This window comes from Podarcis raffonei, chromosome 5, assembly GCF_027172205.1.
Source record: "Podarcis raffonei isolate rPodRaf1 chromosome 5, rPodRaf1.pri, whole genome shotgun sequence".
Taxonomy (NCBI): Eukaryota; Metazoa; Chordata; class Lepidosauria; order Squamata; family Lacertidae; genus Podarcis; species Podarcis raffonei.
Genome location: NC_070606.1, coordinates 35,247,489 through 35,270,832, shown reverse-complemented (window position 1 = coordinate 35,270,832; position 23,344 = coordinate 35,247,489). Strand labels below are relative to the sequence as shown.

At 40.9% G+C, this 23,344-nt stretch overlaps 1 protein-coding gene across 11 annotated transcripts in view; it reads right to left on the bottom strand.

The window, feature by feature from the left end:
• PCDH15 (protocadherin related 15) overlaps window positions 1–23,344 on the bottom strand; it is a 628,220-nt gene that overhangs the window by 185,894 nt on the left and 418,982 nt on the right. For all 11 annotated transcript variants that reach the window (XM_053388594.1, XM_053388604.1, XM_053388605.1 and 8 more), the window contains 3 exons: window positions 18,545–18,653; window positions 9,821–9,933; window positions 739–945 (listed from right to left, as the gene is read on the bottom strand). In XM_053388594.1, coding sequence (XP_053244569.1) covers window positions 739–945; window positions 9,821–9,933; window positions 18,545–18,653 — 429 coding nt within the window. The remainder of the gene's footprint in view (window positions 1–738; window positions 946–9,820; window positions 9,934–18,544; window positions 18,654–23,344) is intronic.

Sequence of the window (23,344 nt, the reverse complement as noted above, 5' to 3'; positions counted from 1 at the left end):
CTTGAACAAGACAGAGAAGAGTGGAGGGCTTGGTGGAGACCAATCTATGGGGTAAAACATTAGAAGAGTAGCTTTTCTAACTACTACATTATAAGGTGTATGCCCTCTGTAGAACTCTTGAAAGTACTGGGGTCCTGTCCTTCTCTGCATCTAGCCATTCTGCCTATGCTATGATTGGGTGGTGACAATCTGTGAAGTTGCATCCATAGTATCTGTGAAAAAGCATCCAGGTTTATCCACAGTTATCACTTAAGACTTTATCATGAAGAATATTATGATCTGCCTTCTACACAATGTTTTGTTTCCTTCTAAATGGCAAAAACGTATCTTTTTATTCTGCCTGAATTTGTCTAATGGCCTGAACTAATCAGAAAAAAACCCTGAATCAGAGCCCCTTCAAGTACATTATTGCCATTCTAGCCTGGAATTGAATCACTTCAGTTGCAAAAGCCACTCGAGAAAATATTTCACTGCTTTTTAATGGATCACAGAAACAAGAGATTAGCCTGAAACAGTCTTTGTACTGTGGGAAAGTAATCTGTTGAGGACTGTTTCCAAAAATTCTGATATTTATTTTAACCCATTTTATTGTGTGTGTGTCACATGCAGCAGTTACACTAGTAAACCTTGGTGCAATTGGGTTATTAAAAATCTATTTATGAAATCATCCAGCGTTTATGGACAAATATGGCATTTTACAGAGCACACTTAAATGTTTTAACAATGCAAAACACAAACCTCTTCTATATCGTTATCCAAAGCTATGATCTGCAGTGGAGACGTCAAGTTCTGGTTATCTGAGATCGTTGTACCCACAGGGGAGGACTCTAAAATAAAGCCCTCATACGCTGCTTCTGTGAAGTAAGGCTTCTGATTGTTTTCATCTAGAACTTCAATATGTAGATTGGCAAATGCTGGAAGAGGATGACCATTGTCTTGTTCTGCCTACAAAAGCAAAAGGTGTGTTTGTTACTGTTAAAGTTAGCCCACATCCAAGTAGGGCTATTAACTCCAAGAGAATTTATTTATTTATTCATTAAAAACATTCGTAAGATGTCTTTTAGGAGGCCCTTGCAGGCCAGCTTCCAAAAATATTATTACAAATGTTAAAAACCAACCAGCCACCACACACACACACAGACACACAGTAATAACAAATTGTTAAATAACCATAACTGGCAAAAGCATTTATTCTTATAAATAAATAAATAACCAAATAATATTAAGCATTGCACTCAAGGAAGGACTGTGCGTAAGACACCACATTCCAGAGGTCATTGTCATTTTGAAGCCCCAAGAAAGATCCCATGTTGTGTGATCAGGGGTGCGCTTGTGGAACAGGGCTTCTATACCCTTTCCCGGTCCCCTTTACTTTCAGGCCCCTGCTCTAGCATGGGTAGGCAAACTAAGGCCCATGGGCCGCATGCGGCCCAATCGTCTTCTCAATCCGGCCCAAGGATGGTCTGGGAATCAGCGTGTTTTTACATGAGTAGAATGTGTCCTTTTATTTAAAATGCATCTCTGGGTTATTTGTGGGGCATAGGAATTCGTTCATTCCCCCCGCCTCCCTGCAAAGTATAGTCTGGCCCACCACATGGTCTGAAAAAGGTTGCTGACCCCTGCTTTAGAGCGTTGAAGGGGCCTCCAAGAATATTTGGGGTGTATGAATGGGAGAATGGGGATTAATCCGCACAAGTTTGTTTTTTGTAACACAGATTGGGAATGGGATACAAAACAGCATCACATTGTTTAAGGAATGTATGGCTGGATCAGACCGATTTATCACTCCAATACTAAGTTTAAGAGCTAAGGACATACTGTCCTGGTGGACATGGTAGCGAGTGGAAAAGTCTACAGAGAAAAAGGAGTGTGCGAGTGTGTGCAGAAACTAACCTACTGTACAAAGGTAAAATTTACCCACATTTCCCACATTTCCATTTCATGAAAACTTTTCTCGTGGAAGTACTGTGTTCATTTCACAAGTTCTCGATTGAACCACTCGGCTTCTCTTCAGTTCTAGCTTCTGAACCGGCTCATGGCAGGATGTGGGGCCTAATGGAGACCTTAAATGCAGCACCTGAGTTGAATCTTGGTCACTATTGTGCGTTAGGGAAATAGAGGGCAGCAACACTGAGGGTCTTGTGTCGAGCACTGTCGAAGAGGCAAGTCAAAATGAGTCCAATTAAAGATTGAGACCAGCCCTAATTGGATCTTGGGGGCTGGGATGGATGCCAGGAACTTCATACCCTATTTAGGATTCCAATCCATCACTATAAATCTCAGCATCACCCATCAAATAATAAATATCTCCTTGGCGAGTAAGGAAAAAATTACTGACTGCATCACTGCTGCACATTCTAAATTATGTAGTAAAAAACACCACCTCGTTCATTTTAAAGGATAACCATTAATTCTAAATATCAAAGTCTACTCCAATTAAACACCAGCTGTGTCAGAAATAGGTAGAAAATGCTGATATGGTATTTTTGAACTCTTCCTACTTCCTCACCACTACATCTATGCACACACAGAGAGAAGGAGGGTGGGGGTGGGGAGGTAGATAGGATGGCCAGGTTTTAAAAAATCTGTGTCAATCAGAAACATACTTAGAGGAAAATTGATTACACTCAATTCCTCCACTACTAGAGATCATTTAACCACAAATAATCAGTGTAATGAATCTGTCACTTTCATGAGATGAGATTGTGCAAGTATTTAATATAGGGTGTGTGTGTGTGTGTGTGTGTGTGTGTGTGCGTGCGCACAAACACAAACACATGCATACACAGACACCTATGTTAAATATATATTTTCTTTTCTCGCTGCCCAAATTCAGTGCTGATCCAAACATCTCCCTTTCCTTGTGCTATAGGAGGGCAAAATTATCTGGACACAATACTATGGGCTGACTTATCGTACAGAGGGCAGGAATGACATAATCATGTTGTTCTCCTTCCACATGAAGCATCAACAGCAGCAAAGGCTTATGGGTTTTTTGTTTTGCTTAAAAAAAAAGTAAACTGAGATCTCCTTCAATAAAAGTGCCAGGAATAGGAAAGTGAATAGCATTTTAGTTGTATTTGCCTTTAAGCTTCCCTGTAATGAACTCTCATCACCCTCAATTTTGCCAGTGCTGCCTGGGGAAGATGGCAGTGGGGGTCCAACAATATCTGGAGGGCCATAGATTCCTCAACCTTCATTTGTTTGAAGTTCCTGGACATTTTGGCCAACAGAGGTGCAATATCAGCAAAGGACAAGAAATTATGCAATACAGTGGTACCTCAGGTTAAGTACTTAATTCGTTCCGGAAGTCCGTACTTAACCTGAAACTGTTCTTAACCTGAAGCACCACTTTAGCTAATGGGGCCTCCTGCTGCTGCTGCACCACTGGAGCATGATTTCTGTTCTCATCCTGAAGCAAAGTTCTTAACCTGAAGCACTATTTCTGGGTTAGCAGAGTCTGTAACCTGAAGCGTATGTAACCTGAAGCGTATGTAACCTGAGGTACCACTGTACACAGAATGATGTGCTTCTATACCTTTCCTTATTTGTCCAACATTTTAAACACCAGCATGGCCACAAGGAACAGGTAACTGTCAAGTAATTATAAAGCAAAAAGGACATTTAGAGTCCAAAACATAGGATTAATGGTTGTTGAATAATATAACACCAAAACTGCAGTGGAGGAGAGATGGTGCACATTTCAGGGGGACAAGTAGCAGATGTGAGATGGGGGTGTCAATTTCCAGTGGGAAAACAGTGGTCCTAATCCTGTTTGGGATCCCACCATGGTGTTGCTTTAACTGAGACTGGGACTGCCCATGGCTGCTTTTGGTAAGGAAAGAGACATGGCCAGTCTAACCAAAGACGTGGTCTGAAGAAGTTGAGTTTAGTCTTTGCTTTGAGGTTAGTGAGAGCTGCGAAAACCACATCTACTTTTGCTTCTCCAAAACGAAGGCATTGCATCAGCTGTACTCAGAATTCTGCATTTATTTATTGTTTTGTTTGAAAATACCCATTTCATTTCTGATCTGTTGGCTAACTGAATATTTCCTATCAAATTGCCGCTCAGTAAATACCCAGGTTGCTAATGGAGGACACTACAGTAGAGAAGTGTCTGCTTGGTTTTTTTAAAAAACTAAATGTTCACAAGTAAGGAATGCACTGAAACGTTTTAATGACCAATTCAGACCTACTGGAGATCAACACACAATTGCACATAACAAAAAATATACATTTTCTTGTCTAGGAGAGTGAAAGGAAATAACTGATTATTCAACAAATCAGAAGCTATGTAATATTTATAAAGAATTTGAATAAAATTTGGGCCAAAAGTTATCCTTGCCAAATGCCTCCTGACATCAGGGTGGAATGCTTTTATTGCTCTTCAAGCCTGACCTTGAAGGAAGTTTTGTGCTTTGATGAGAAACAAAAAGTCTCCAATCAATATTCATCTGGCTGAATTTATACCTTTCTGCCTATACTAATAAGATCAAATGCTGACAGAAGGGTCAACTAATGCTGAATATAATATATCTATATATATCCTGAGCATATTTAAGGGCGACAAGATGTAAGAACTTTTCATTAGTGGGCCTTTCTTCTCTAAGCCAGCCTATATGCCAATAGTTCTATTATGGCAATTTCTGAGTATTCTAAGTACTTAGCATATATTTTTACCCACAGTGCTAATCTACCTAATGAAACAGCAACAACAGTTTTCTTCGGCTACTTTCTCAAAGATAGGAACCATGACACAACCCATCCCTGCCACCAAGGTGCACAGCAATATGCCCAGCCATCATTCAATCACAGGAGGCCCTTCTGTACCTCACAGTACATTCAACGAAATAGGTATGTTGTAGAGAGCAGCTGCCAAGTGGCCGCCGAGACCATATAACACCAGTCTTGAAAGACCTACATTGGCTCCCAGTAAGTTTCTGAGCACAATTCAAAGTGTTGGTGCTGAACTTTAAAGCCCTAAACGGCCTCGGCCCAGTATACCTGAAGGAGCGTTTCCACGCCCATAGTTCTACCCAGACACTGAGGTCTAGCGCTGAGGGCCTTCTGGCAGTTCCCTCACTGCAGTAAGTGAGGTTACAGGGAACCAGCTAGAGGGCCTTCTCAGAAGTGGCGCCTGCCTTGTGGAATGCCCTCCCAATCAAATGTCAAAGAAATAAACAACTATCTGACATTTAGAAGACATCTGAAGGCAGCCCTGTTTAGGGAAGTTTTTAATGACTGATGTTTTAATGTATTTTTAATCTCTTGTTGGAAGTGCTCAGAGTGGCTGGGGAAACCCAGCCAGATGGGCAGGGTATAAGTAATTATTATTATTATTATTATTATTATTATTATTATTATTGATCAAATTCACTGCAAATATATAAAAGCTAGCATGTGCTCAAACCATCTCTCTCTCTTACTGCCTAACATGCTCAGAAGTGCCTTCCAGAACTTCTGCACAAGGACACCTCTCCTACTTCCATCAAATCCCCCTTCAAAACCCAACTTTTCTGTCAAGCCTTTGGGCTGGGCAAACCCCACTAGTTCTCATGTCTTATGAAACTAAGCTTGTAATCATGCATATGTCAAATGCATATTCTTTTTCCCTAGTTTATCACTGCCGCTGCTTCTTTACCCTTCCTGTGTTATTTTCCCTATGTTGAATTCTGGACTGTAAGCTCCTTTGGGCAGCAAGTTGCTCTCTTGGACTCTGCACAGAGATGGCTCTGTACAAATTAACAATAATAATCAGAGGTCAGATTAATCAATCTGATTAAGGAAATTTGGAAGCCTTAAAACACAAGCAATAGAGACAATGTAAAGCAAAGTATCCTTTCCAATCTAGTGATTCTGCCTTTGTATCTTTCACAATAAGTAGGCAGGGTGCCCTCCTTTGCAAAGCGGTCCTTTGCACCTGTTCCTTCAGTTTACCTCACTCGCCACTCAACCAAATCTAACCTTAATTAGGTAGCCAGTGCAATTAAGTAGGGGTCATTGTTACTAACAAAGTTCAGGAATCCCTCACAGACCTAAAGCTGCAAAGGGAAAGGAGCTAAAAACAATTCACTGCCTTTCCCTTCCCAGCCCCACATAATAATCATGGATTATCAAAGCAAAGCAAAGCACAGTACACACACACACACAGTAATGGAAACTCTTATCATGTTTTGTAATTTGTTGGCTGTAACACAGAAGCAAAATTTTCACCAATCTATGTAAGCCTTTATTATAAAACAAGATGCTAGTTCAGTATGGCTTTTTCATTCTGTGTTGTGGTTTTTGATCTATGCTAGTAGCCTAGGAGTTTGTCATGCTCCCACATTGATGTGTTAGTACATGGCATCATGCATTCATGGGCTGATTCAGCTGATGTAACATGTTTCTCCTACTTAGGCTCAGGGCTGCAATGATAGAGCAGCTTTCACACTGCATTCCACACAGGCTATCCATCATCCCAGGCTGGCCCAAGGCATTTTCCTGTCCGAGATAGAACAAGTCAAGGTGCACAGTCCCCAAAGGCCAGGTTATTTTGTTATATATGACAGAGAAGCATACAGGCACTACTCCAAGAGTAAAAAAATTAACTAAATTAAGGAGCTAACAATTTCCTAACCTTTCATGATACCCTAGAATAGATCAACTGCCTGTTAGCAACCTCACTTTGCCTAATGGCAGGGCTGGTCCTGTGAAGTGTCACCCCTTTACTAGATTTTTTCAGGTAAGCGGTTTTAGAAGAGAAAAGTGCTTAGGGGGTTCAGGTGATATTTAACCTGTCACCAACCTGACAAGGCAAGGAACCAGTCAAACTACTTAGAGCCACCAAGTTTTGTACACAGAGAATAATTCTCAAAAAAATTCATTGACTTATGGTCAATTGATCCTTCACAGAAGGCTCAGAATGATTCTATACTATCTTAAGAATAATACAAGTGGGATCTGCAACAAAATGTTGAAGTATACTCCAGTCATTACTAGCTGGTTGACACCTTCTTCCTTTCAGGATACTCCACTCCATTATTCCTTACCTCTATCCCGTCCGCATTCCATGACCTCTTGGTATGCTCACACTTTGCCAGACCATTTCTCTTTCTCTCTCTCTCTCTCTCTCTCTCTCTCTCTCTCTCTCTCTCACACACACACACACACACACACACACAGACACACACACATACACTTCTGCAAACCTTTGGTCTTCCACCAAATTATGGTACTATTTGGCCTATATAAGGATTGGCACTCAGTTAATTGAGGTATCTGTTAGTATGTATAATTCCCAACTTTTCAGCACGATTGTAGCACTATTCATTCACTGAATGCTACAGCAGAGGTTCACAAAAATATAACAGAAAATTCATCCAAAATAATTTATCACATGAAGTATAAATTCAAGAGAACAACTTGTAATGGAAGTAGGGTAGAAGCTTTCCCCAAGATAAGGACAAAGACTTTAAGATGGAAATGGATGAAAAAAAATTTTTTTTGAGGGTATCTTTAAAATTTGTACGGAAAACTTATTAATGCTGGTGCTACTTGGCTTTATGAATAGGTTTGCCTTCAGATATCAAGAGAGATATTTTGTTGAGTTACACACTACAAAACACAAGCCCAGATAAGCAAATTTGCCACATCTTGCCAGCTTAATGGAACTTTCGACACTGTTGTGCTAAATGATACTATTCAAGCATGTGGCATATTATTAGTCTTACAGATTGATACCCTTGCTTATTATCCACTCAACTACTCACCAACCATGGTAATTCGAATCTAATAATGCCTGTAAAAATTTCCATTAATAATATAGCCAGTTATTAAGGTACTACAATGTGGCCATGGGAAATTGGTGGGGTTTTTTAAAAAAAGATTGTTATAGAGTTACTTAGCACCAATCCCCAGTTATTTTTTCCAGTAGAAACTAACAGGTATTTGTGAATGTGGGTCCGAGCACTCAAATGTGTGAAAGCATTTGTCTTAACTAACATCTATGCACATCTGAAGCATTCAAATAAGAGAAGTAGTCAACTACTAAGGCATGGAAATGAATTGTTCAATAAATTCCCTATAATTAGTGGCATCAATAGCTGTCACATTCCTTAACAAATATTCATATGGAAGCAAACTAGTACAGCACATGGTTGTATATGTATATACACATGGAGAGAGAGAGAGTGTGTGCATATATTTACCATACTCAAATGGTAATCATCACCTTAAACAGCATAAAACGATTGATACAGACAGTATATACTCAGTGTCCCTTGAAGCTTATATGAAGACAAAATGCTGCTGGTTGTGTAGTGGCCGTGTATAAAGGAGTGAGGAAAAGTGTTTCCTCTCTTTCTTCCCTTTACTACTGACAGGGGAAATACACGTGGCAACTTCAGGACCATTGCCTCATTTGGGTATCATGTTGGGAGACTAGGAATGCTCTAAATAATTTGGAGCCAAGCTTTCTCCCACTCTATCCCACCACACTCAAGGTTGGAGATCCCTCTTAAAGGGTGTACCCCCTCCTCTCCCTCTTGTTGGAGAGGGAGATAAAAACATCCCATGGCCTCTAGTCTATCCTCCCAGGGACCATAGGACTGCAGCCTCAGAGTGGACACAGGTAAGAACTGTTCCCACTACATTCAGAATGAGATTCTTCATGGTTGTCTGCAGGGGGAAATCCCAAGTTACAATGAACTGTTTAACTTCCATTTTGTCAGCAGCCTTGATTTCATGGTCTTTTCATAAAGCATGAATATCTAGGGTAGGCTGGATTCTCTGACAAGCGCTCAGAGCCCATGGTGAAGTGGCAACAGAAAAAGTGCTATCTACTGGGGGAAATGGCTGCCTGAAGCTGCAATCATATGTATGTCGACTCAGGATAAGTCTAATTGAATTCAGAGTAACTAACCCCCAACTAAGAATATACAGAATTGCAAGCTAAGCCTCTCAGCGGAATGAATGAATGAATGCAACTTCTAGTTTGTTACTTAAAATATTGAGTTTTTAAATCCCACACAGTCTTCCACATGAAATCAAATCTATAAATGTCAAAGAAAAAATATATTCAGGCATGTCTCAGACAAAGCTTGGGGTTTGTATTTTCTCCGAAAAACACAGCTCCTCAAGACAGAAAATCAAAACATGGTAGCCACAAGAGACTAACATTAGGTGTGGGGAAGTCCTTTGAATGGCTTAATAATGCCTAACTTTCTATTGAATTATGGTCAGTAAAATTTATTGCAATATATAAAGGTAGTTATAAAAATTACATTTTGTAAGAAATATTTCAGGCACAACCCAGCAAAAGTTCATTTTGATTTTGGTAATCCTGTACATATTTACTTGGGCTACAAGTAAAATTGATCTCAGAGGGACTTGCTTCTGAGTTAACATGCATAAACATTGGGCAGCCTTCCCTAACCTGGTGCCATCCAAATATTTTGGACTGCAACTCCAGTCCCAGCCAGCATGGCCAATGGTCAGGAATGATGAGAATTTTAATCCAAAACATCATAATGGAGAAGACCAATCTGGGACAGAAGGTTCACTGAACGTAATGAAGTGAAACTAAATGCCAGCAAATGTTTGCTGGATGCCAAGTTCAGTGTGTTTTCTCCCATGCAACATTATTGTCAAAGCAATTACAATGATATAGATCAGTTACTTCTAATATGGCATTGAATTAAACTTACACCTTACTGCTAGAAGAATCTTTGTTTATAAGTTGATGTTTCCCTTTTTTGTATAAGGAATCCTCACATTCTCCATGGACACTGCTACTTAGTAATGTACAAACACATGGAAATGAGAATTCAGTTGAAATTACCTTAATAACCAAATCAAATTTCTGGTGCAAATCCCTGTTTATTGGCTTTAGGAGGCTGAGTACAGCAGTTGTCGCATTCATACTGAAATACTGTGAATAATCCTCAGGAGTCCCTGCAAAAAGACAGCGAGGTTTGAATAGATAATTGAGAAGCAGGATCAGCATGGAAAATCAAAACTTTATTTTAAATATATATTAACTCAAATAATCAATAAAGGAATAATTAAAAACAAAAAACAAAAGAAATACTATAGTGTGAATATTCGATAGAGCTGCGTATAAAAAACCCTTCTTTCTTTTTGACCTTGATCACCATGTTTAATAGGCTTGGGGTGCCTCAAGAAACTTTATTTTTTCATAAAAGAGAGATGAGTAGAAATGCTAGCATGCTAATATCTGAAGTGGAGAACACTTGACCAGCAGCTTTTATATCAAGCCATCGGAAGCTCCATTATATGGAATCAAGCCATTGTTCCACATCAACTTGTAAGGTCTACAGCAACTGGCAGTGGCTTTCCAGGGTTTCAGCAGTCTTTCCCAGTCCTACTTGGAGATTCTGGGCCTTGATCTGGGGAACTGCTGCATGCAAAACATGTGCTCCTTTACTGCACTACAGTCCTCCACCCTGTAATTCCTCCCAGTGTTCCTGAAACAGTCTTAATCCTTACAACATAGAATATGTATGGCATTTCCAAAAGCTGTAAAATTGAACACAAGAAAAGTGCAGAAAAATGTTATTACTCCATGCATACATACTTTTTTTGTTCAAGGGGAGGGATGGAATAACAACTCTGAATGCAAACAAGAATAAAGATGACATCTATTTGCAATGTAACAAGAGAGAGAACTTTCACACAATCTTACTTCTTTCCTGCAGGAAACAATTTTCTAGAACAATTTCTTAGAAGCATTACTTTACAGCAGCATACCCCATCTCTCCCAGCGCATCCGCACTTAGGCGTTTTAACAATTATACCCCTTGCTGTGCTGGAGATCTGTGTATAGAGCTCACCCATGCACAGAGCAGATGAATGTCTCTATCCATTGCACACAAAAATAAGAGAGGGGGAAAGAGTGAGTTATCTTCATCACTATCTTTAGGGTCTTCCATACAGAGTGATTCCATTTCAGAAAGAGGATCTTCTTTTCTAGTTGCGAAATGATAGCATAGATTGCTGAGATTTAATCGGTAATGAAACGTATTGCAGGATGCATCAAACTGCAAAACATTTCCTAGGGCTGTTAAGTGAAACACCATTCTGATAAACACTTTTGGGTGCACTTAGTTTTGGGACACCAAATAGCCCTCCTGAATTCAGCTAGACATACATTCTGTTCCTTCACAACACCCCTGGAAGAGGCACAGGCTCTATCCAGATGGACTTTTAGATCTCCCCAGAAGGAAGAATACTAAAGCAGTGTTTCTGACATGATGTACCTACAGCATCAGTTCCAGCTCTGGATTCTGCAGTCAGGAAGAGCAGGTCTCCTAGTAGTTCAGAGCTGCAGCAGGCTTTATGTAGAAGCTCTTATAGGGAACAGTGATAATCACTGTTGGCCTATAATCACATGTGCCTATAATTGTAAGATGGCTTCCTTGGCTGGTATAGCTGATTTCTCTGCAATTTATTTCTTGGGTGAAAGCTGAGTAGTAGTCAGAGGTTAACTCCTTGCCTGAAACCCTCCCATCACACATTCAAGACCTATTGTGGGCTCTGGTCTGAACATGTGGGAAAAACCAGGCAGAAAAGTGTCTCTGTGCAGCATCAGTACATTCAAACTTCTTTTGGAATTGTGCTTCTTACTATGCACATAGGGAACGAAAGCCTATGAAAAAGTGCATGATGCGGTATGTTAATAAACCAATAACTCATGGTTGTAGCTGAATGCAAAGCTAGCACAGAATGGAGTGAGGGGTGCATGGATGTATATACTGAAAGTATTAATAATACAATGATTGGTAATGCTGGCCTTTGTTAGTGCTACTATAATGAGAAGCGAAATAAATGGATGTTATTGTAAATTGTGTGTTTTCAGCTGGAAAACACTACTGTATCCACCAAAGCTTATAGGAAGTGTGGGCTCTGTTAGGAAATTCTCATCCCGTAGGAGATTTGCCACTCAATCTTCTCTCTCTCCCTCCCCATGCCCCTCTCTCTTTCTGCAGAATTGCCGACAGTGGAGATGACTAACCTTGAAAAGAGCCTAGAGAAATTCACATTGTATGCTAAAACGAGTCCTGATTGTCTTTGTCAGAATATGGCATGAAAGCCACGCCTTTCTGTGAATGGAAACTATCAAGCTATTGTAAAAATTAAATAAATGGAAAAGGGAATAGAGCAGCTGTATTCTATTGCATACTCGAAAGCAGTAAGTCAATTGTTCTGTATGTCTGGTGGCTAAAATTCAGACAAGAATAAGGCCGACTGTTGCGATGCTAGAAAAATCTGTTATGCAGAGCAGTTCTAAGGATACAAGCATGGAAAGGAAATAGCATCTGAAATAGTCCTTCATAAGTACTGGCTATTTCTGGGTACAGTTAACGTCTTAGATAAGGTGGGAGTGAATTATTCAATTTTGTATGGATAAGTCTAACAGTTTAAAATTAAAATAAAGGTTAATTTAATTGCTGACTATTCACTATAGAATTGTGTTTTGAAAAATACTCAGTCTATATCCCCCTACAGTTTCAATCTAGCTTGTCACCTTGGCAATGTTAAGTTATGGCACAGAGAAGGGATTGATCATTAGAAAACATTAGTTTATAAATGATGAAGCTGTACGATGTAATCAAATTGCTGGAATTAAACAGTCTATGAGTACCAGTATTTCCACCAGTATTTACAGACAGAAAGAGAGATAGACAGATTTAAATCAGAAACAAATAATAGATTGCATACAGAGTTAGAGGAGCGAACTGGGAGTTCTATTCATGCAACCTCCCTTTGCTTGGTTTTGCCCACTCTTCCATTTTTCAGCTCTGAGAGCAGCCAAGGACTCTGAAACAGTGGGAAAGAACCAGCTATATCGTGAAGAACATGTAAGCTGTGGAGATGCTGAATATGAACCCAGTCCCTGTGTCCAAGCCTGAGTCTGTCAGTCAAGAGTCCCTTGAGACTGAGATTCCCAAACTTGGGCCCCAAAGAGAGCATCTTTCTTTTCGTAAGGAAAAGGTGCCTGCTAGTAGTTGTAGCCAGTGTGGAGTAGTGGTTAGAGCAGGCATAGGCAAACTCGGCCCTCCAGATGTTTTGGGACTACAACTCCCATTATCCCTAGCTAACATCCCTAGAGAAGTTAGACTCCCCTTGTTGTCTTTCCACCAGCAGGAGAAGACTTTCTTGTTCCAACAGCCTTTGGGGAATGGACTGCTTTTAATGATAGGGCTAGTGCTGTGCTGTTTTTATTTTAATTATTTGTATGGTTTTCATAGATTTATCTCTACACTTTTAATTCTATCAATATTTAAATGTGTTTCAATCATTGTTTTTGCCCTATAATTTAGCTGTTCTATTTTTAATCTGCAAGCCGCCTTGTCACTGGAAAAGCCAGGGTATGAATTAATAATAGTAATAATAATAATGTTAATCACAATTATTTGAATCTGTTATTGATATTTTTGAAAAGCATTGATCCTTCTCCCCCTCCACCACAAACAATTGTTTTTCATTATCTTCTTTAATGCTCTGTCATGCTCCATCCATAATTTATTCATGTTAAAAAATCCTTTAAACACACACACACACACACACACCACAAACTCAACTGGTGCCATTTCCCAATGACAACACAGAAAAGAGTGAAGGCCGGAAATGTTTGCCGCTGCACCCATGCAAATTGCTCTGGAGAAGTGGCAGTTGTAACAATGGACACAGCTGGGCACAGATGCTATTTCCTCCATGGAGCTTCTCTGCACGGGGGATTTTCCAGCTTCTGAACCAGCCGTACGCTAGATGAAATGCGAACACGCACCAAGCCAACCGTAATTAGTACATCAAATGGACTGAGAAGCCCGAAATGTTCCTGCTCTACAAATGCAGCTGTGGCATAATGAACTGTCTGCTCATCTCCATTTTCTTGTTATTCTTAGCAAAATATGACAGACTATGATATTATAGCAATCAGGATATGAGACATCAGAACAGCAACAGGGGCTTAACTAATAAGCAGAAATGTATGAGGAAAGAAGGAAAGAAGGAAAGAAGGAAAGAAAGTTAGTTTTTACAGGGCAACTGGGTATGTGGCAAGGAAGATGAAAGAGATCACAAAAATGTACTTGAATCGCTTAGGCGTGCAATTACGTAAATTGCTCAGTAAGGATAAGAGGGGTTGTAATCTTCTCCACATTTTAAATGATCATCTCCTAGGGCTCAGACACCTATTGGAATGCTCTGACAAAAGGAAGTACTGCTGAAATGCCACTTCAGCTGATAAAAACAGAACTCTCTATGAAAAACAGTAGTTTGGGATTACGACATAGCACCTACTAGCAAATCTTGGAAGGCTTATGGTTTGTAGCACATTGACAGAACAACATTTTTTAAAAAACCAGCATCCACTTTTTCTTTTGCTTTGGAAGAGAGCACACTGTGGGAGCTGGCAAACAGTTACTGGCTGGCATTATATTCAGTTGGAGGCCGGAGTATTGGGACATGGCCTCTGAACAATTCAAGACAACCATGTCTTTCCAAAGACTTTCACAACCAAAGTATTCCTCAGGCTGGGATTTCTGGGCTTCTCCTAAGCTCACAATGAGTCCCTGTTACAGGAATCAACACTTGACCAGTTCTTGAAAGTAGCAAAACAAAGTGCTAGATCAGACAATGCCAATATGGTAGGTACGCTACTGATAATGTTGGACTACATCTCCCATCATTCCTCACCATTGGCCATGCTAGGTCAGGCTGATGGAAATTAGAGTCCAACAACATCCCGAAGTCATCAGGTTGTATAGATGTTGAGAGGAGCAGCCATTTTTGTATACAGTATTTAACAAAGCACCCTGCTTCAGCCAGGTGGATATGAAACACAACCTGGTGAGGAAATTATACCTAATAAAACATTTCTTCCAAGTCACCAGCAAAATGGTGCTTGATTACCCTTGGTTACCTTCATTCAGTTAACTTTCACAACACAACATACCATGTTTCTTACTTCCACTTCTTTACTACTTCTGCTGCCTTTCGACTTGCACTAGAATGGACTGGTTCTCTGAGGACATCAAAGGATCAAGACCATGATTCCCACTGGCTCTTTAGTAGGTATAGGCAGTATCCACCTGTTCCATTAGTACAAGAGACTTGCACTAGCAGGATGGAGATTTCCCTTCCTCTCCTCTCCCCTACAGCTCCCTGTTGAGTTGGGGAAACCCTCTGGCAAAGATTTGGAGGGGTGGGGAAAAGGAAACAGAGGGGTTGCTGCAGAAGTGGAAATCTGTTGCTGCTGCTTTTGAATAGGATTCAACCCTAGGGGATGAGATTCAGCTATCAAGCACCATCAGCAGAGACCCTGCATAGGAATCCAGCCTTAATATAGCTGATTGCCTAATAATACTAGTTTTACTGCATAATTTTGGAAACCCTGTTTTGAAAACTTTGGACAATACAACCAATAAGAATTAAATATTTGGGTGAAGTGTATCAATGTGTCTCGGTGTACTGTTTATTATGTTGTAGATGGTAGCATCCAATCTTACAGACAGGAAAAAGAAGAAAAGTCAAAGCAAAAGCAAAAATCTCTACAGCAAGAGTTTTTAAGGACAGGGTAAGAAAAGGGTGACTTCCAAATTTGATTTTTAAAATTTAAATTGGATTCTTTAAAAATTCATGATACAGTCTCTTTTTTTCTATAAAAAAAACTTATTTAAACTGAAATCTGAATTTAATACAAACTTAGTTTTAAAAACTGAATCTGTGATTATTGTTTTTTTAAAATGAAACACAGCAAATAGACTGCTTTTGTGCCTGCATGTTCACTGGGGAAATATATATCATTTTTTTTAGATCAAGGATTTTAAATGAGATGGAATAAATAAGGTATTTTTGTATTTATCAGTATGGGTTTCCTACTGGAAGCAGGGAACTCCAAAAACACCATAGGCCTTAAGTTCCAGGATACTCCGTCCTGTACCTCATTAGGAGTAATTACTGAACCCACCTGAGTAATATTTATTCCACACTTGGGGGACCTGTGACCCTCCAGGGGTTTTTGGACTCTAGCTTCCATGAGTCCCAGCAAATACAGCCATTGTTGGGAGCAATACAGTGGTACCTCAGGTTGAGTACTTAATTCGTTCTGGAGGTCCGTTCTTAACCTGAAACTGTTCTTAACCTGAAGCACCACTTTAGCTAATGGGGCCTCCTGCTGCTGCCGCACCCTCTGAGCCCGATTTCTGTTCTCATCCTGAAGCAAAGTTCTTAACCCGAGGTAATATTTCTGGGTTAGCAGAGTCTGTAACCTGAAGCGTATGTAACCTGAAGTGTATGTAACCCGAGACACAACTGTACCTGGAGGTCCACGGGTTCATCTTCCCTGCTTTATGCCCTCTAACTACCTGAGCACTGTAAACTGCTCAGTTTCCAAATTATGAAGATTCATGACTCCTCCAATCAAATAGCATATGTCCAGTCTAGGATGATTGGCACTTCAGGCAATTGGTCTTGCTTAATGTTCTTTGATGTGAACAGAGAGCATCCAAAAGACATCATGCAATTATGTGCGTGCACAAAGGCTCTCTCTCTCTCTCACAAACACATATACATTCAAAAGATAGTACAAAAGACATAGGATAGCGTGATAAATATCTCACACTCCTCAGTATCATAAAGCCTTTATTTAATTGCAAACCAATATGCTTTAATTGGAACTAATTAGTACTCATGTTTGTCCAGAAAATAGACAGTTTGTAAAGAAAACAGACAGTGTATAACATGGAAAACCTGATTTAAATCAATTATTCAAATCAGTTCCCCACCGCCAACCCGGTTATTTAAGTCTTGATTTCTATTATTCATTTAAACCGCCTTCATTCAAATTATTCCACCCTGCTTTAGAATCCTTGCTTTGCTATAATTAAATGACCCACCTTTAATTCCAAATGGAATATCTTTATATGTGATAGTCTCGGCTCCTACACACATACCAGAATCCTATTATACCTCAGGTTAATCACTATGTCCCAGTTACTGGACAGTTCAAGCATGAATAACCTCTATGCAATTTAGTAGTTTATCTTTGTTTCAAACTTACCCAACAGCCCAGCTTTACACTGCTGCACAGGCTTCTGCCACAGAAGCTGAAGCAGCACTCTTTAACTTAGCCCTCCCATCTCTCCTTACTGCATCAAGTCTTTGGGGCAACATCACATCCACACATGACATGATGCTCAATGCTGCAGGTGGTCTTGTGAATGACCAACTTATGCCCTTGAGCAGCTAAATTTGCATCAGTGCAAATGCTGATGCTTCTCTAATTATTCCATTGCAATGGAACATCTGAGGTACAGGTAAAGGTAAAGGGACCCCGACCGTTAGGTCCAGTCATGAACGACTCTGGGGTTGCGGCGCTCATCTCACTTTACTGGCCGAGGGAGCCGGTGTACAGCTTCCAGGTCATGTGGCCAGCATGACTAAGCAGCTTCTGGTGAACCAGAGCAGCGCATGGAAACACTGTTTACCTTCCCGCCAGAGCAGTACCTATTTATCTACTTGCACTTTGAAGCGCTTTTGAACTGCTAGGATGGCAGGAGCAGGGACCGAGGAATGGGAGCTCACCCCGTCGCGGGGATTCAAACCGCCAACCTTCTGATCGGCAAGCCCTAGGCTCTGTGGTTTAACCCACAGCGCCACCCACTGAAATTGTGGTACCTCTAACAGTGCACCGATGAAGAAACAGCAATAACTGGCTATCCACAGTAATGGGGAAAAGATTAAAACGGAGGACGAGGAATTGAGGAACACAAGGACATAGGCTATTTGTCCATCTAGCCCAGGGCTGGGGAATGTGTGGCTCTCCAGATGCTTTTGAGCTGTAAACCCCATAAGTCCTAAACACTGCTCATACTGGCTGTGGCTGATGGTAGATGGAATCCCACAGCATTTGAAGGGTGACAGGTTCCCCAAGTCTGATCTAGCCCAATATTGCCTACTGTGATTGACAGCAGCTCTACAGAGGTTCAAGTTGAAGTCTTTCCCATCATCTCTAACCAGCCCTTTTCACTGGAAATTCCAGGGAGTGAACTTAGGACTTCTGAGTATGAGCTTTATTGCTGAGCTACTATCACTCCCTTAACTCTATGAACTATTCATGAGCTACTTTTCCTATGCTCAGAAAAAAATCATGGCAACCAAAGAATCTAACATAAGGGGTTTTTGTTGTTGTTACGCCTCTTATTTTTCTTTTCTCTGCCCAACATAGTCTAGCAGCAAAATCTATGTATATGGACAAGCATTTCATTGGATTCATCTAATGTAATTGCTTCATTATTCTGAGGCAAAAACAAAACCCTTCCAAAAGAAAGCTAAATCTTCAAACAGCAGCAATCCAATTTGGAATAAACAACCACAAGAAGAAACCGCACAGTAAAACACTTGGATAGAACAATAGCAGCTATCACACCAGACTCAGCATGAATCTGTTATTAGGTTTCTGCGCCCCACTTAATCTTTGCCTGCCTGCTGATAATACAGTGTTTGATTGTAAAAGATAGTGAGGTAATCAAATACCAACCAACTAAGATGGAATAGAGGATCCCTGGCCGATCTGAAGGAGGCTGGATGTTTCGGTCCTGATCTATAGCTTGTATAGTTGGTGTGACATTGATTGGGTTCACACGTGCCTGGAATGAAAGTTAAACACATTATAACAGAATATTTACAAAGTGGGTTCTACCTAATAGTAACTAAGGTTAACTTGTGTATCGAATCCCTATAAAATAATGCCCTATGGTAGACAGATGGCATATAGTTGCACAAGCATATCATTTTGCAATACTTTTAAACCTACATTTTAGGCACAATCTAGAACAATTGAATCCAACAGGAAATGTTCTATTGGTTCACAATTGGATACGCATATGCAGTCACCACTTATCTGGGTTTTGTTCACTTTGGTAAAGAGACTTAAGGTGTTCCTGGAGTGTTCGAGTGTATATACAAAAATGCAAATTGAGTATAGGAGGAGGCAGTTCAATACTCTCACATAGCAAGTCTTTTGCCCCAACATCAGTTCTCGAAGGAGAGAGACTACTAGCTTCCCAGGTATAAGCATCTGTGTTTGAGGCATCTGAAGTTTGGAATAAGGACATAGATCTTGCTTACATCAGCTGAGAGAGCAAAGGTATGCCATCTACTCCTCCACCCCAGTGCTCTGATGGGTTTCACATTCCTGGGAAGTTTCTGCAATTTCGTGGCTATTGGTTTCCATTTGATTTGAGAAAACTGATTAGTACCACAGCTCTGGCATTACGTACTTCATTTTCCTCCCTTTTGAAACTTTTACCCATTTTTAGACTGCAGTTATTTTAGACTGTAAGAAATTGGTTAATCTTCCAATTTTATCAAAGAGACTGATGCCATTTTCTCGTTTTCAACCAACTTCAATGTATCCACAACAGTTTTAATACTGCACTGAACGGCGGCACAGATAAGAACAGATTTCATTGAGAGTGACAACTTTTAAAAAACTGTATGAATACAGATCATCACCATCATTTGCTTGTACATATTTCATCAGTTCTTAAATCTACATTAAAAATAGCCTGGGGCATGAGCCACCTACAGACAGATAGGACTTTTCTTTATGCATGTGATTGATTTATGGCTAAACTTCTCCCATTCTACTTTAACAGGTAGTACATTGGAGAGATTAAAAAAAGAGGCTTTAAATCTGAAGTCATTTTAACTATAATCCCACTGTTGCAATACATATAGGCTACTGTCAAAATGCAGCAGTACAGCCGCATAAAGGAACTGCCTTAAAAAAGATTTAAAACCCATGGGTTTTATGCGCACACACGTACCCCGTCAAGAATAGCTTGGTGTGATTCAAAGCATGTATGGAAAATGAGTCATAAATTTCAGAAATGGAATGTGGGGAAACCAAACCATTTTAAATAGCAGGTTTCTGAGTTCGGCATTATATACTTGTCATATAATATGACAGGAAGATAAACAGCGAAGTGCTTATTTAGAGGTGCCACTTTGGAACACATATGCTATAACTTAGCAGACTTCAACTTCCTATCACAACAATGTTAGATTTAAATTTTACTGGAGGATTTGATATCTTTTATTAAAGATCATTCATGATTTCCCCTTAAATGTGGTATTTAGGAGGAATCTAAAACAGAACAGTAGCAGCATTCACCCGCTTTTGACAAAGACCTCCTCCCAAACTAACTACGGCTTCCACAAAGTGGTTCAAAGTGAAGCGGGTGTTCTAGAAGCTTTGAACCTGCTTCTGAGCTTTGATGCCAGGGATGGGCAGGAGCCCAAGGAGTGGGGGAATTTGTGGGCAATGGAGGCAGGTGGGGAGAATGATTCAGGGCAAGGGACCAGTGATTTGTGGGGTTCTGTGCTGCCCATGAAACAGCCTCTACTGGTGGTGGAAGTGGGGAATCAGCAGGAAGAGAGCAGGTAGCGGAGGAGGAGGCAGGAGAAGAGCTTCAGGAGGTCTCTGGATTTGGAGAGCGCGTGGTGCTCCCAGAAAGAGTATTTGGAGTCCTCTGCTGTCTCCTTGCTCAAAGAGGGGCTTGAAGTGCTGGGAGCAGCTGGAGCTGTTGGGTGCTTGAGAGCACCATGTCAGACAAGGGGGTTTAAGAAGGCAGGGAGGCAAGGCTACACTGTTGCTCCAACTGTCTGAGTTGGGGGACACGTCTGCAGTCATAGGTTCCTTGGACAGCTAGTTAGCAGGAAGTGTTGTCTATCATTTGAATGTTAGGAGCTGATGTAACCAAGTGCTTTACCAATAAAGAATTAAAAATCTAGTCACTTGTCTTCATTGGTTTGAATGTGTTCATGACGTTCATTGGGGCAGTTATCAAAGGCTCCATGTGGCCTTCAAAGTACCCCCTGCTATGGGCATGTAGCCCCTAGGCAATTCTTGCATTCCCCCCCCCCCCAGTGCTGTTTCCAGCGACTTGCATAGGGAAAACAGAACAGAACAAAACCTGTGCCCACAAAAATGGCTGGTGCAGTGGGTTTCATGTTCTTTGCGGTATTTACTGCTGAAACTATTTAAAACCTTTTTGGTTAACCAAATAGGAACACTGAACGGAGCTACTAAGTACAATACGCTGTTGGTGCTGTTACACCACTTTGTGTTTTTACACACTTTGTAACATTGCATTTTGTCAAGTAAGAACTGTGCAGTAAAAATTTGTTCACTAGGCTTTCCAGTTTGGCCCTGTTTATATATGGCATTAAACTGCTTTTTGCACATTTATAGTAGTCTCCCAGATATCTGCATTTGTATGAATAATGCAGTGTATAAGACGGATCTCAACTGCAGCAGCTTCAAGGGCCTCTGGTGCATAAGGAGTCTGTTGCAGCTGTCAAGATTTGTGAGTTTCCTGTGAACTGCAGATATAATTCCAAGTCCTACCAGTGAAAAATCAGTCATTCGCTAACTTGCGTGGCAAGGCCCCCAAACCAGCCCCTCGTTAGAATAAAATTCACACTGACACAAGATTTTGGTTTAAGGTTATTGGGCAAATTTTAGGCCACAACTTTATTGATTACAAAAATGTGAGCGGTATTGGCTTAGGCATTGGCAAAGGACTATATTGGACTCCTGCCCCCTTTGCAGGAAGTCAGTAAGGGTAAACCACCCAAAGAGGAAGCCACAATGGGGGAACTCGCCTGTAGCTCTCCTCAGTGTCCCCAGAGGCCTGCCATGTCCCTAGCTCCTCAAGCAGACTTCGGACAGGATCCAGGCCCTGGATTCCTTTAACGTAATACCCTTGGTCAATGGAGGGGCAGGCGAAGGCTGACCTCCCCTCCCCCACAAATCAATGAGCCAATGCCTAACCGCCAAACCTTACAAAGTTGTGACGTTTGCTAAGAGGTAAGCTAAAACCAAGTGGCCAGTGCCAATCTGCCAAATGGAAAAATTCCCAAGACAGGCAATCAACCAAAGTCCAAAGCAAGGCCAGAGGACATCTAAAATAAAGGATGGATGAACAGATGTTCGGCAGCGTGAAGCAGGTGCCTGACACGCCTCACACTGCCACTTTAATATCCCCCCATGATCACCCCACACAAAAGTGATTGGCCAAGAAGCCGGGGTGATTGTGTTGCCACCCGGGCATAACGGCATTACTCTGCCCATGCCGGGGGGGAGGAACCGGCCTGGGGGCCTGCCCGCAACCAGGACCATCCTTAAAGATGATACCACTTCCCTTTGCTATTTAAAAAAACTACTATGTGCTACATTGTTTTTTAAAATGAACATTTTAAAAGTAAACAAGTGTTTGTGTGTGTGTGTATTTGTATCACTGCAAACAGAAAGATACATTCCAATGTTAAGCACTTCAGCATTGGTAGCGGCATGAGAGATCTAAGCAAGTTAAATTGATGACATTTAGAAGTGCTTAACATTGGCTGGATTGTGTCCAAAAAAGTTTCAACATAAGAATGTTAATTAACATCAGATCATTTTTGCACCAATAAACAAGCACAGGCTGCACTACTACAAAAGGAATCACGATATTGCTGTTAGTCAATGTTACCTTTTCTTTTTCTTTTCTTTTTTAAAAAAAGTATTCCTATTGACCTCTGTCTAAAATGCTATTGCTATGTTTAGGTGCAGAACCGTTATTCAAGGACATAGATGCCAAGAGAATTTCCTGGGCCCAGTACACTGTATGTGGATTGGGACCCTCTCCATCCTGCTAACACTGCCCCACCCCCTCTATCTTTTTCTACTGCTTATGTACATATATTAACTAAGCCCAGTTTAAAAAGGTAAAGGCACCCCCTGACAGTCAAGTCCAGTCGCAAACGACTCTGGGGTTGCGGCGCTCATCTCACTTTATAGGCTGAGGGAGCCAGCGTTTGTCCACAGACAGTTTTTCTGGGTCATGTGGCCAGCATGACTAAGCCGCTTCTCGCACAATGGAACACAAACACCAGAGCAGCACACAGAAACACCGTTTACATTCCAGCCAGAGCGGTATCTATTAATCTACTTGCACTTTGATGTGCTTTTGAACTGCTAGGTTGGTAGGAGCTGGGACCGAGCAACAGGAGCTCACCCCATCGCGGGGATTTGAACCGCCAACCTTTTGATCGGCAAGCCCAAGGCTCAGTGGTTTAGACCACAGTGCCACCAGTATCCCCAGTTTATCTAGTTGCAAATATAAAAGCAGAGCGAGGAGAAGCATGTATACAACCTTGTGCTCTTGGCGGGAAAAGCAAGATATAAATATATACCACATAGCACATACGGTAGATAAACTATGCAATACACTCCCATTCGAGGCAGCAATACCCACCAATTTGGAAAACCTACCGAAGCTGCCCAGTGGTA